Source organism: Taudactylus pleione, unplaced genomic scaffold, assembly GCF_031769625.1.
Source record: "Taudactylus pleione unplaced genomic scaffold, aTauple2 ptg000007l, whole genome shotgun sequence".
Lineage (NCBI taxonomy): Eukaryota > Metazoa > Chordata > Amphibia > Anura > Myobatrachidae > Taudactylus > Taudactylus pleione.
In genome coordinates this window covers 23,862,743-23,878,296 of record NW_028284410.1, presented here as the reverse complement: position 1 = coordinate 23,878,296, position 15,554 = coordinate 23,862,743, and the positions used below count along the sequence as shown (strand labels likewise).

The 15,554-nt window shown below is 46.7% G+C and overlaps 1 protein-coding gene across 2 annotated transcripts in view; it reads left to right on the top strand.

Moving 5' to 3' along the window:
• The first annotated feature begins 1,866 nt into the window (after positions 1 to 1,866).
• The window catches only part of RHCE (Rh blood group CcEe antigens), a 93,552-nt gene continuing 79,864 nt past the window's right edge, over positions 1,867 to 15,554 (top strand). For both annotated transcript variants that reach the window (XM_088460582.1, XM_088460581.1), the window contains exon 1: positions 1,867 to 2,005. In XM_088460582.1, the coding sequence (XP_088316708.1) occupies positions 1,867 to 2,005 (139 nt within the window). The remainder of the gene's footprint in view (positions 2,006 to 15,554) is intronic.

Below are 15,554 nucleotides of genomic sequence, written 5' to 3'. Positions count from 1 at the left end.
CATGCCCTCATTGTCCAGTGGCCACGTCCCTTGTGACATGTGGCCATGCCCACATACTTGTGGTGGTGGGGGGCTCCGTTTTGTAACTTGCCCTAGGCTCCAAATACCCTAGTTACGCCACTGACCGCAGGAGCCTAGAACAGTAAACTTGCACACTGGGAGAATGCAACAGAGTAACCTGTCATACCGTGGGAAGTAACTATTCTTCAGGCACATTCTTCAGGCACCCACTTCATGCCTTCAGCCCCCTTTTATCCCCACTGCTAGCACAGGATTGGTGGAGTGCTGAGCTGGATCCGTGACAAGCCCAACTGGGTCATCTGACTCAGTCCAATATGGTAGCGCCCATGGGTGGAATGACGAGGCTGCCGTGATCAGAGACGCGTCTGGGACTCCAAGATCAGTACCGATGGCTGCATGCAGGATCTCTCCGAGCGGCCCTGCAGCCATCCCCAACATCCCACTCCAAGGACGGGAAAGCTCGCAGACCACTGGCGGCACCAGTGCTGCGCTCTGACACAGAGTATGCCAGGGCCCACCCGCACAGGACCAAAAGTGTGTCACCCAGCATGCAACAGGCAGTGTATTCTTCTGTCACATGAACAGTGATTTTTTATGTGAATGTTTGTAGCATTTAAAGAGCAAAGTAGTGCTTGTGTCTCAGAAATTGATTATCTGCCTGTTATTTACAGGAAAACAGCTTAAAAAGAGGAGCTCATTCATACCCGTTCGCTAGATGCGTTCGCTCGCACCCAGCGTATGCAAATCCAGCACACACCCAGCAAGGCAGGCGATCGCACGGCAAGGCATAAGCACGCCTGTAAATTATGCACGCCTCTGAAACTCCCCCATTGTTAATAGCCAGCCCCTGTCACCACCCACAAACAGCTTCTCCTGTCAATCACTCTGCTGGGCTGTCTATGTGCTGCGAGCGAACGCTTCCCGATCTCTCGCACTGGTTCTCGCACTGCGATGCATGCGCAGAATGCGAAAATCGTCCAGCTACGAGCAAATGCAGCCTAGTGAGTGGGTCTGAATCAGCTCCAGAGATTCCTAAATGTATATATACATATATATATATATATATATACACACATACACATACATACAAAGAGCCTAAATGCCATAAGCTTTATGTACTTGAAGTTCACAAGGCCCCCACATTAGTGACATGGGTTGCTGCTTTGGGTATTCTTATGCGGTATTGGTGACACCTGTAATAACCACAGCCCTCGTCCTCTTTAATTAAGGCGTTTTTGAGGGTAGCATTTTAGGAGGAATTTGTAGAAAGGTGTAAGTAATTAAAGGGGTTGCAAAAATGTTTTAAATTGTTATTTTTGCCCTTGTGCATTCCAATCTTTGCCTTAAATAAGTTTCATGCAGGCATTACCCAAACACAGAATGTGGGCATACAGTTATATATGCATATGTCACACAGACTCCTCCTTTATTATACATTGCCATATTCCCTGCCTGTCTGTTTCCAAAGCAAGGAAAGGTCTCCTCAGTGACATTGTCCCAAATATGTGAAGTTAATGATAATTTCCTGAATAATTACGTTTTCCTATTATGGTTCCACAATTTTACTTCTTCCATGCACTGCATACTTTATGAAAAGACAGAAAAAAGAAAGGAGTACTACAAGCATCAATTATTGGGTTAAAAGGACACTTTTTTCAATTGCTCTTCTTCCTTTCCAAGACTATCTGAAAAGTCAGTTGTTGACAAAGTATGGCACACTGATAATTCTAAAGCCTGCAAAAAGATAAGACCTCTCATCATTTGGTTAACACCCATCAGCCTCACTCCTTCTTGTGTGTCCTTGATAATGTAGAGCAAAGGAAAAACTTTTTTTCCTGTGACAAAATGCCACCAAGATACTCGGCCAGCCTGAGAGGGAGCCTACCATGGGTACTTCTTATATTGGAAACAATATTTATATTGGTCTTTATGTTCTTTTTTTCGCAAAACTACAAATTTGAAAATAATCTTCAATGGTATCCAGGTAAGATTTTGTTCTCATATTGCAAAAAATGTTACTTGGAAGAAAGTGTGTCCATATTTTATCAGAAGTAACTTCTACCAGTTTTATGTTTTGTAATAATCTATTGCATTTTCATTGTATAGATATTGTTTTTAACTTGTCATGCTTTTTGATATTTGTTCATATGAAGATTGACTTTATTATGAGTCTATTCTATTGAGGTTTGTGTTTAGCTTTATGTTAAATGAGAATATAGCTCAAAGTACATTTGCCTTAAATGTCCATGCAGGGTCATTTAACATTCACTTGAGACATTACTGAGGCATAACATTTATTAAAACAAGTTATATTTGTATAGCTTCTTTTCTGTATAGTAAAGGTTTAGAAATGTTATTATAAAAATAAAGTTATCCTTTCTTTGCAGAATAACGTAATTATATTATTACTGTGATCAAGTAAAAAGGTATACTTGTGGTGTACTTAAGTGAAAATATACATATTAAATACAGTCAGGAATTTGTGATAGATTTGGAAAAAGGTGCTTTGGGAGTCCCTGACCCAATATATCCCAACCGAAAATGTTTGATTGCCCTCTATGAGCCTGAAAAGAAATGTGAAATGACAGTGATGTAGGCTGGGGTATGTAGTTATGACGGTCTAAATCCCGAGGGGGAAAGCCCGACAAGGGACTTAAGATAGGCATCGAAATGCTGACTCCTATCTTAATCCTGGCACCAGAACACAGAAGGACGCCAGCCCGAATGAGGTAAGTCCGGGGCACCCTTAGTTGTTAACCACGGTGGGGGGGAGAGTTAGGTTTAGGTAGTATAGCGAGTTAGCGTTAGGTTTTGGGGGGGGGGTTAGGTTTAGGCACCACTGGGGGCTAGGGTTAGGCACTAAGAGGGGAGGGTTACGTTTAGGCACAAAGGGGGAGGATTAGCGTGCAGGGTGGGGAGAGTTAGGCTACAAGAAGGGAGGGTTGGGGTTAGGGGGAGAAGGAGGGAGGGTAAGTATACTTACCTGACCCTTGTATGGATACCAACCATCGGGATGCTGCTTTCGATATTTTGACAGGAGGCATCCCGACAGCCGGCATTGCATACTTATTCCGTGGGCTGGTAAATGCTATTTTGCCTAGATTTAGGAGGTTACCATTACAGCAGAGTGGCTCTTACATGAGTGGTAGGGGAGGGGAGGACTGGTCTATGCGATGGGTTGTTACAATCATTGTGTTAGCAGTGTGGAGATACTTTTTAATAAAATTATGCTAGGATGACAAAAATTAATAAAATAAAATGTTCAGTGGTCTGCTTTATTATGTCAGATCCATGAGTTAAATAAGGTAATTGTGGTTGCAATGATGTTAGTCAGGGGTATGTCCATGAGTATTTATTTACTGTCCTCAGTGCCTGTCCTTTGGCAACGCCACTTCAACTTTTTCAGATACGCATAATAAAAAATAGTGTGGAAGTCCATCATAAGCATATAACTTCACGGATCTTTTCAAAATATGTCCAGTCAAGGAAACAACCATTCAACCATCACTGTGCATTTTAAAGTTATTTTAGCATCTTACCTGGTGGCTGTGGTGTTTGACTCTTGTGGAGATACCATATATCATGGGGAAATGTGATAGTGTGCCAGATGCAGGAATCTCAGATGTTCAAATGCTTATTTTATTAATTAATGAAATAATTTCAATGATTTTCAAATTATGAGGAATATGCTTGAGCTATTTAAGTAAATGTTATTAAACAAATATAAGGTGCCGATACTGCGTAACATGTATGCAAGAGAAAAAAAAGTTAATAAGTTGTGATCTTCCGATGCTGCGGGGATTTATGCGAGTCTCCCTGTTTTTTTAAAGTGACAATCATTTTAAAGGCTAAAGCAGCTTGGCTAAACACGCATAAATCCCTGTAGCATCGGAAGATTGCAACTTATTACATTTAGCCCCTAGTCTTCTGATTCAGTCAGGGAAATGGCTCAGCTCCCTGCAAAATGCTGGCTGTATTTATATTGAAGAGCATGGACAGCAGATGTGGTAGTACATTGCTTGCATCTGTTCCCTGCCGCCTTCCTATGATAAGTAAGCACTGTTTAGAGCTGGAATAGAGGGCCTGATTCAGAGCCGGACGCTATTTGCGCTTGCTCGTTCAGAAAAAGGGGCCGGATATTTAAATAGAGCGCTTACTCTTTGTGGTCTGTTGACGCCTCTATGTCTGAGCGAGCGAACGAAATATGCGCTCGCTATTTTGTAAAAACGCCCCCTGGCCGTTCACATCATACGTCATCTCCGCTATTTATTAGATTAATCAAGTACATCGAAAGGCGTCTGAACTGCTCGCAGTGCTTGTGGTTGGATTTTCCTACCGCAATCATGCGAACAGTTCAGGCTAAGAGACAACCAAGTGACGTGGTCGATGACGCTGCTTTGTTAATTATGCACACCCTTAAAACGCCCGTTTTGACCATTTGGCACGCCTGCGTTCAGATCTCCACTCCCCGTTTTCAAGCACCTTCCCCTGTTACCACCCACAAACGCCTCATCCTGTCACTCAAATTAGCAGGCACTCGCAATTTTGCGAACACACGATTTCCGACCGCAATGACTGGTTGGCGCATGCGCATTACGACCCATACGCATGCGCAGATATGCGAACATCGCTCTGAGCGAACGAGCAGCCACTTACGAGCGGCTCTGAATCAGGCCCAGAGTTCGGTGTTTACATGCTGCTCCCTTAATTTCTGTATTATCAAGGTCTAAGGAGCCTATTTATTAATAAGGCTGTTTTTATTACATTTATTTACCAATCGCTGCTATAGCTGGTGGATACTTAGGTACCAGGGTAATCAGTGGAGGGTCTAGGCATGGGCTAGCAGGGCCATCACCCGGAGCACCATAGCCTAAAGCCCTGCACCCATATCCCTGTGCTCTGCCTGAGCTCACCATCAGCTGGGTCCGGCGGAAAAGTCGCCCCCTCCTCCCGCTGGTGTTATTGGGAAAACGCTCAGGGAGAGGGAAGGGGCACGGCAATGCAGCACAGGACTAGGCTTCCTTGTGCCCAGCGCCGGTCCTGAGGGTAATACAAGCTTGGTGCATTATTTATTAAAGGGACTGATTCAGAGATGGCCGCAATGCCGATAATTTCGCAGATCGAGAGATTGTCTGCCATTGCCAGGGCCGGATTAAGGGCAGGGCGACAGGGGCGGTTGTCCAGGGGCCCCCACACATAGGGGGCCCCCACACACTGTCTCCGACCCCTGGCCACATGCCCGGCGAAAAGGTTGATCGCGATCTACTGGAAGCTTGCGGACCTCCCGCCCGCAGATCACGATCAACTAAGGTAAGTGGGAACGTTGGCCTCTAAATACTGTTCGCTTCAGAGGCCATCGTTCCCAGTGATGCATTGCGCGGGTGATGTCATGACGTCACCCGCGCACTGCAGAGGAGAGAAGCCTGCGCGCCTCTACTGGATCCAGTTAGATCCAGCAGACAGCGGCAGCAGCAGTAGCGGTGATGGCGGGACTCGGGAGCCGTGACAGCGTGGAGCGAAGACAGGTAAGTTTTTTTAACAGGGGTGTGGGAGGGGAGGGAGAGCTACTGGGGGCACTACTTTACGGGGCACGTCTACAAGGACAACAATTGAAAAGGTTGCGCTGCTGCTGCTGTATATTAGTATATACTTAATTGATCCACGTGATTAAGGAGCGCTGGGTAGGAACTGAGGGGGTCATTCAGACCCGCTCGCGAGCGCAGGACGCTCGCAAGTGGGTCGATGTTGCCCCACTGCGCATGCGCATGCCCCGTCATGCGCATGCGCGAGACCCTGATAGCGATGGGTTCTTCGTCGCTCCGGGTCTCGCACCAAAGGGGGCGTGCTGTCGATGTTGATTGACAGCACGCCCCCTTTGGTGGGCGTGCCGGGGGCGTGGCTGCCAGACGGAGGCATTCCCATTGGAACGCCTACCGTCTGAAGCCGGCCCCACTGACATCACTGCTTGCGGCAGCGGGACCCTACCGCAGGGTCTCCGTCGCAAGCCCGATGGTCACGATGGTCTTGACCATCGCGACCATCATCATGGACGCTCGCATAAGCTGTGGGTGGTAACCCACAGCTATGCGAGCGTCCATAAGGCCGCTCCATTTTCATGTAGGAGGGCCCTGATTCAGAGCGAGCGCTCTGGTCAGAGCATCCGGCTCTGAATCAGGCCCTGAGATCTCAAGATCTCAGCTCTCTTTTTTCTATATTTACGGGGCACATCTACAGGGGGCATTTAAGAAGAGGCACAATTACTAGGGGCATTGCAAGGGGCACAACTACTGGGGGTATTTAAGAAGAGTCATAACTACTAGGGGCATTGCAAGGGGCACAACTACTGGGGGTATTTAAGAAGAGGCACAACTACTGGAGGCATTGGAAGGGGCACAACTACTGGGGGTATTTAAGAAGAGGCACAACTACTGGGGGCATTGCAGGGGGCACAACTACTGGAAGCATTGGAGTAGGTGCTCAACTACAAAGGGCATAAAAGAAGGGGCACAATTACTGGGGGCATTAAAGAAGGGGCACAACTACAGGGGGCATTGAAGGGACACAACTACAGGGGGCATTGCAGAAGGGGCACAACTGCTGAGGGCTTTGCAGAAGGGGCACAACTACAGGGGGCAGGGGCACAACTACAGGGGTCATTGGACATCAGGCAGATAGACCGGTGTGTGTGTGTGTGTATATATATATATATATATATATATATATATATTATATCTTTATTTATATATATAACTTATTGATGGGGGCCCCCACACGTTTGTTGCCCAGGGGCTCCCACAGACCTTAATACGGCCCTGGCCATTGCACATACTTGTAAGTCTCACTGTGCATGTGCAGTGATTAAATTGGTGTTACGCTCGCATAAAGAAATCACTCGCAAACTGAGTGACAGCTAGTGAGCGTTTGGCAGAGGTAACGGGAGTGGCTAGAGAAACGCAGGCGTGTCTGACTGTTTAAACACTGTTTTTGGGGCATGTGTAAGTTAGCCACTGTGTCCTTGATTGCAGCAGGAGAGCTCTCTGTGTGTCTGGAGACCCACTATGTCCGCGATAGCTTACACTTACTGAGAAGGCTGATGGCCACCTGATCTGCATTCGATGTTTCCGGGTTTGTGCGTGAGCGCCAAATGTGAGATGCTTTCAGTGAGCGTCTCTAAGCACTGGATGACGAGTGAGTCATTAGCATATATTTGCAATTGCGATCTGTGAGGTTGCAGTTGTGATGGCATTAGCGTACATCGCTGAATGAGGCCATAAGTCTTTGCTTCAACTGGTCAAACTTTGCAGATATATCCATCTTAAAAAAATAGATTAAATTATTTAAATATTCAAAAGCTTTACAGCAGTGGTTCCCAAACTCGGTCCTCAAGACGCCCTAAGTGTCCAGGGACCTCATTCAGAGGCGGTCATTAGTTGCAAGCGGTCGCCCTGAATCAGGGCGGCCGCTTGCATCCTGAACGACCGCCTCCTTGTCGATTGCTAAGCTGTGGGTTAACACCCACTCTCTAGCGACCGACATGGGTGATGGTCGCGATGGTCAAGACCATCGCGACCATCGGGGCTTACGACCAGACCCTAAGGTTGGGTCTGGGCACTCGTAAGCCCCAGGGAGCTTCCTGCTCTGATCGAGCAGGAAGCTCCCCACTGACATCAGCAATGATGTCAGTGGGGCCGCCCCCAAACGGCAAGCGTTCCGGCGGGAATGCCTCCGTTTGGGCAGGCACGCCCCCTGCCCACCTCCGAAACGGGGCGAGCTGTCACTCACCATCGACAGCTCGCCCCGTTTGCTGCGAGACCCCTAGCGACGGAGCGTACGTCGCTAGCCGGGTCTCACGCATGCGCACGACGGAGCCGGCTCCGTCGTGCGCATGCCCAGTGGGGCAACATCGAGTCAGTTGTGAGCGCTCAGCGCTTGCGACCGTCTCTGAATGACCCCCCAGGTTTTAAGGATAACCATTCTTAACCACAGATGGTTAAGTCTGTAAAGTGACTTTGAGTCCTATGGGAGAAAAGCGCTATATAAATAAAATTATTATTATTATTATTATTATTATTATTATTATTATTACTACCATTAAATCAAATTGAGTGAGATACTAATTAAATCACCTATGCTCAAGCATGGAAATCCTTAAAACCTGGACTGTTAGGGTGCCTTGAAGACTGAGGACCTCATTCAGAGTCTCTCGCTAGCACTGTGCACTCGCAAGCGGCCCGAAGGTTTGCGTACGCGCATGCGCACGCTTTGTTCGGCGCATGCGCGAACTACTCGCAGGCCGCTCGCTCGCCCAGCAAAGACAGTCCAGTGAAATGATTGACAGGAGAGGCCATTTGTGGGTGGTAACAGGGGCAGGACACTAATAACGGGGGAGTGGAGGTGCGAACGCAGGCATGCCTGAGTGTTTCAACGCCGTTTTAGAGGCATGCATAATTAACACGCAGCGTCATAGTACACGTCACATGCCTGTTTTTTAAACTTAAGTCCTCGCAGTGCTTGTGGTAGGGTAAGGCAACCATAAGCGCTGCGATCGCTTCCGATTGTCCTTGATGTACCAATGTTTTAATACACTTCCTGGAGATGATGTGTGCTGGTGGGCGGCTCTGCCAGTGTGATTGGGCGTACGCTGGCCACTCACTGAGACATGGTGGGCGTGCTTATGCCTTGGCGAGTGATCGCTTCCCGTGGCGTCACTTTGACAAATTTGCATATGCTGGGGGCGAACGATCGCATCTAGCGAGAGACTCTGAATGAGGTCCTGAGTTTGGGAAACACTGGCTTAAAGCATTAATTATTTTTTTTTAATGATTTTCATCTAATTTCAGCATCCTGAACTGGTCAGTACAAAGAGAACCACAGACCATAGCAATGTTTTCAATGGTGGTAACCTTTTGTTGTATAGGGTGGAGCACATAAAACCCATATTTTTCATTGACAATAGGACAGGGCTTTTTGTCTTTTGATAAATTGTGCAATAAATTTAGAATATATTTATCTAAGGTAAATTGAGGCAAAAGTCTCAGCTAGCAGGATTTGGAAGATAATTTTTTTAAAGGAATTTAAAATGTATAACTTTCTTGCGGAATCGGCTGCCCGACATGGGTGAAAATCCTGATCGTCCCTAGGTGAGTATTCACTAACCTAACCTCCCCCCCTAACCCTAACCCTCCTTAGGGGTGCCTAACCTTCCCCCCAGTGCCTAACCCTAATCCCCCCCTCTAAGTGCCGAAACCTAACCCCCCCTCCTCTCCGCCTAAACCTAAGTCCCCCGGGGGTGTGCCTAACCCTAAGTCCCCCCCGGGAGCCCTAAACCTAACCCTCCACCCCCGCGGCTGTCCGCGCTCGGCGCCCAGCATCACTTCGATCGGGATGCCGGATGCCGGTCTCCTGGCGTCGGTAAAATCACAGGCGTCTAGATTTAGACACCTGTCATTTAACCCTCGCCGGGATAAAGCAGTCAGGAAGCCGGCCGTCGGGATTAGGTCCGTCGGCTTCCCGACTGCATACCCTTTCTTGCTGTATAACTGTAAAATAGTAATTTCTCCCTTGTTTATATGTATATTATAATAATAGAATAACTGTTTTTATGTCTTATACTAGTTTACTCAAATACAAATGTTTAACTAATTTGTATAATAGAAAATCTATATTTCAACTGTAACCTAAAGGCTCATACACACTAGACCAGAGGTTCCCAAATGCTTCAGGTTTAATGCTGGGTACATATCACTGACTGATCTCCCTGCACCTTCCCGGTGTGCTGGATGAACGATATCATTCAGCCAGCACAGTTCATATCGTTCATTAAAATGGCCCCGTGTGTACGCACCATTAGAGATATCCATGGTTGTGCACAGGTGACTTAATTAGTACCTCAGCCAATTTGAATTAACCACCTCTGCTCAACCATGGATATCTCTAAAGGTGGCCATACAAAGGGCCTGATTCAGAGCCGGACGCTATTTGCGCTCGTTCATTCAGAAAAAGGGGCCGGATATTTTAATAGAGCGCTCGCTCTTTGCGGTCTGTTGACTCCTCTATGTCTGAGCAAGCGAACGAAATATGCGCTCGCTATTTTGTAAAGACGCCCCCTGGCCGTTCGCATCATACGTCATCTCCGCTATTTATTAGATTAATCGAGTACATCGAAAGGCGTCTGAACTGCTCGCAGTGCTTGTGGTTGGATTTTCCTACCGCAATCATGCGAACAGTTCAGGCTAAGAGACAACCAAGGGACGTGGTCGATGACGCTGCTTTGTTAATTATGCACACCCTTAAAACGCCCGTTTTGACCGTATGGCAAGCCTGAGTTCGGATCTCCACTCCCCGTTTTCAAGCACCTTCCCCTGTTACCACAACCTCATCCTGTCACTCAAATTAGCAGGCACTCGCTATTTTGCGAACACACGATTTCCGACCGCACTGACTGGTTGGCGCATGCGCATTATGACCCATATGCAGTTCGGGGATGTGGCAGGTGACGTTAACGATATCGTTCAGTGTGTATGCTTAATGTCGGGAACGACATTGAGGCCGGGAGTTCAAGGTAAACACTTGACGATATCGCTCAAGGATCATATCGTTAAGTGTGTATGCAGCTTTAGGCAATGGTTCAGCTAATTTGAGACTAATAAAATCCTCACTAAATTTACAGATTAATTTATTTATTATCAATGTGGATTTTCTGCATATTGTAATTATCGCCTAAGTGTCAGCTGCAGCTTAATATTTGCCTGGTGTATTTTTTTTTCAGCATACTGTAGTAAAAAGACTTTTTTTTAAGGAGTGTAGTAATTCAACTTAAGTGTAATGGTGCATACACACGGTCAGATCTGTCAGATGAACGATGAACTACGAACGATTAACTATTTTACCAACGATATCATGAACTGCGAACAATTTTTGACTGTATTAAAATTAATGAAAATCAACCAAATCTGACTGCAAACACATCAGATGTCAGATATCGTTATCTGACAAACAGGAACGCGCATAGATATAAACGATTGAACGATTTTTAAAATCGTTATTGTACAGATCTGAAGGAAAATCTGACCGGGTGTATGCACCATTAATTGCCATATGGGGCTAAATATAATAGAGTGCGAGCCGGTGCCGTTGGGGGAATACATGTGAGCATGCCTGTATTTTTAAAGCAGTAAGCATGTTAAAGGCTAGACCAAACTGTATCAAGGTAAGGTTTGATATACAATAGAGGATATATTAGCAGACAAGGGGCCTGATTCATTATGGATCGCAACTGCAACAGCGTCCGCAGACCGGTCAATGGTGCGTACTGCGCATGCGTGATTGTCTGGGAGACTCCCTGAAATAGTAGCAATCTCCATGTCTCCCTGAAGATATTAGCAATCTCCCCGATTGTACCTTACCCCTATTATGTAGCTGTTATATACTATGTAAAAAAAATAAATCAGAGATATTTACATTCAAATGTGATCATCAGTGCCATTTCCCTACACATTGTTATAAGGCACAATAATCCCTATGGCTACACATATAAGGTATCTCTTGGTCACGTATATGGAACCCCTTGTAAAACACAATACATGAGCAAGCCCTGAAAAGTAACAGTGTGTTTTCATCAACAAGTAAATCTTACAAAATTCTTTGGGGTGCGATTACAATTGGATGTAAATAAGTTGTATGACACAAAAATATTGTCTCCCTCGCGCCCACCTGTGGGTCTAGTGTTTGGGCAGCAAATTTGTAGGTTAAGGGTATCTAGTCCCTCAAAAATAGCAATAGAAATAGTAATGGTTACAAATTGCACCTGTAGGTGGAAACAAATAAAATATGTTTTTTCTCCAGATGTAAGTAGTAGAATAAATTAGATGTTTATATAGTCTTTACTTGAGATAACAATAACACATAAACAGATACAATAACATGTGGCCAAAGTAGTAACTAAATCATAAATTAATGAAAAGGAAAACAGAAAAAAAGGGGCGGGAAAAAAATAAAATATATATATAGTTTTGAGGGTGGCGTCGAACACCTCTAATGCAAAGCACAAAAATGCACTTGTAAAGGTGCCTACATACTTACCGACCTGCTGACGATCCGACACCGTGCACGATTTCCCTTGAAACTCTCCCCGGTAGCTCTGCACACGATTTGGTGTCCAATCTTCAAACGATCTCTCCTGCATCCAGACTTTTCCAATGCATCGTCTCCTAGATTGACAGATCTGTCCTACAGCACGGCATATCTGACGATGCAATGTGCGACCAGCCGGGACGCGCATCGCATTGTGATCGTGAGTGGGGACTCACGATTTGGGCATTTTTTACACGATCTGACGTTCCAATGCGTCGGAATCGGCCAGATCGTGTAAAAAATTGGCAAGTGTGTAAGCACCTTAAGTCTCTTTAAAAATACCTGTTCTGTTGGATCCAGATAATAGTTCTTTGTTGTATCATATCCAGAGGGAAAAGACGTACTCCATCTAGCCCTCCTACCGCTCACATCCGTAGGGGTACCCCGCTGATACCAGCTTTTTAATTCCAATGTTTTTTCCCTCAGGATAAAAGTGCATTTATTTGCTTTATTTTAGAGGTGTGGGACGCCACCCCCTAAACTGTGCAGGACATTATTTACACCTATTTCGATTAGAAGTGCAACCACATGAGATATATCTGGCAAATACATATATATCTAAAAAATTTCCCCCGCAACCCCTCCCCCCCTTTTTTAGGTTTTCCTTTTCATTCATTTATGATTTAGTTACTACTTTGGCCACTAGTCAACACTGGAGGCTTCATGACAGTGGATAAAGATGTATGCTAACCGGGAGCTGGAACTTTAAATTTAGAAAGTGTGACTAGCTCCTCCCCCTGTATACCCCCTACAAGCCAGTCTTAGTATTGTGCCCAAGGGAGCTGGTCATACCGTGGGCTTCTCCTCAGGGCATAGTTTAGTTTAATAGATTGTTAAAGAAGATGCTGAATCAAGCATTGAGGACATGAGAGGCAGCTGGCTGCCCCTGCCTGTCTGCGTCAATGGAGCTGCCGGGGAGACCCTATCACAGCTGCTTGCGACTCACGCATGGGTCCTCGGCTACAGAGACCACTGTCTTCGGGGTAGTACCAGGACGCACTGCATGCGGCGCATGTCGCGGTCCCCCATTTGCCTCACCACCACCGGAAGCCTCGGCAGTTACTATGAGTATTATCCTTGCTCCCCGATTAGAGGGGCTGCCAGGCACAAAAAAAGCGGTGTGTACTAGCAGCAGCAGTCCACGGGCGCCTTTTGCCGTATTTAAAATGAGCGCTATAGCGGGGGGGGGGGGGGGCAGAGCGTAACTCTGAGGTCTGCTCCTTGCTCCCAGCTGCCCCGGTGCTTCCATAGCACGGCCGACGGCCATTACAGTACTGCTGCTGCTGGGCTGTGCTGATCGTTTTGACAGCGCTGAGACTGAGAAAGCCACACCGGGATTTGTGAGTGATCAGTGGGGTTTAGGCTTTATAGGAGCACAGTGTAATATTACTGCTGTGATTTATGCATAGCGCTTTTGGCACTAACATTGCTGTTTGGGCGGGTGTGGCTCTCCTCCCTCTCTACCCTTATCTCCTACTATATATCTCAGTCTCTACTCTTACACTGTCCACGATACTACTGTATTGTTTGTATGTCAGTGTTGTGTACCATGACTGGAAGAGGATCTAAAGCTTCACAGAAAACTTTCTCTTGCACAAAATGTGCAGAAAAGTTTACACAGGCACAATCATCTAGCTCCCTGTTGTGTGACAATTATGATTCAGAGCAGCAGGCTCAAGGATCACCCCAGACGCAGGAACCGCTGACTTGGGTGACTCAGTTCACTTCTGTTATGTCACACCTGTCTGCAGAACTGGAGGCCTCTCTTAAGGATAGAGAGGATTCCAGATCTCAGAGGTCTACCCCCTCACCCCCTGAACCATCCTGGGCTCGTTCCCTAGCGAAGTCGGTGGAGGGGCTCACAAAAGCCATGACCTGGGGACTTCACCACTGGTTCCCAAGAAGAGGCTGTTACCCTCAGTCCTACAGTCAGATGGCTGAGGATGAGGATATGCTACCTCCTAGAGGAGGGCCCATAAGATCCGGAACCTTTGTCCCAGGGGATAGAAGCTCTGATTTTAGCAATACAGCAGGTATTAAACGTGAAGGAAGAGGACCAGGGTGTTGCTCGGCCGTCTATCTTTAGTAAAAAGCAAAGACACGCTGCCTCCTTTAGAACATCTGAAGAGCTGGATTCTATCCTTATCACTGCCTGGTAACACCCGGATAAAAAATTCCAGGTATTCCTTCGACTTTTGTCTTCCTACATTTTCCCTACAGAAAGCAGGAAGCTATGTGAGACTCCACCCTTGGTAGATCCCTCAGTGTCTCGTCTGTCCAAAAACATGGTTCTGCCAGTACCAGGGGCCATTTCCTGAAAAGAGACTTCTGACAGGAAGTTGGAGAACACCCTAAAGTCCATTTTTACAGTAGCGGGCGCGATTCTTCGCCCTGCACTAGTGGGATGCTGGGTTAATAAGGCGATTGAAGCCTGTGCTAAACAGCTATCCGAAGGATTACAGAAGGGACTCTCAGCTGAGGATCTTATTCCTTTTAGCAGAACAGATTGGGGAGTCGGTTGCTTATCTTGGCGAGGCTTCAAAAGAGGTATGTAATCTCACTTCTAGGTCTTCCGCTTTTGCAAGATCGGCCCACAGAGCTCTTTGGCTGTGACAGTGGCAGGCTGATGCAGAATCAAAACGACGGTGGTGGAAGCACTCGCATTCAGTGGTGACGTACTGTTCGGACCCAAACTGGACAAGTGGATCTCCCAGGCTATGGGGGGTGTCTACTTATCTCCCCTCAACTGCCTGGGTTTCCATAAGCCTTATTCAGACCATCGTTTTAGTCCTTTCATGCCCAAGGAAGTTTAGAGGCCATTCCAGAGGAGGACCTACCACTTCTCGTGGTTCCAGAGGTAGGGGTAGAGCTGCAGTAACCTCTACACACCAGGACAATAAGCCCTCCACCAAACCCAGTGCATGACCCCAGGGTGGGAGCTCATCTTTGAGATTTCAGGGCAGTATGGGCAGAAACTTGTCCGGACACCTGGGTTCGGGACCTCATGTTCCAGGAGTATAAACTCGATTTCCACAGGTTTGGCAGTTTCCAGTGACAGATGGGTCGTGATACAAGAAGCTGTAGACAAACCTCTGAATGCTCTGGTGTTGGTACAGCTACTCCAGCTTGTTCGTGGTTCTGAAGCCGGACGGATCAGTCAGACCTATTCTGAACTTGAAGGATCTCAATCCCTATCTGAGAGCTTTCAAGTTCAAGATGGAGTCCCTTCAAACTGTCATTGGGGGGCTCGAGGAAATCGAGTTTATGGTGTCTTTGGACATAAAAGATGTCTACATACACATTCCCATCTGGCCGCTTCACCAAGCGTTCCTACGATTCGCAATTTGGGACTCACATTTTCAGTTCAAGGCCTTACCCTTCTGCCTATCTTCGGCTCCCAG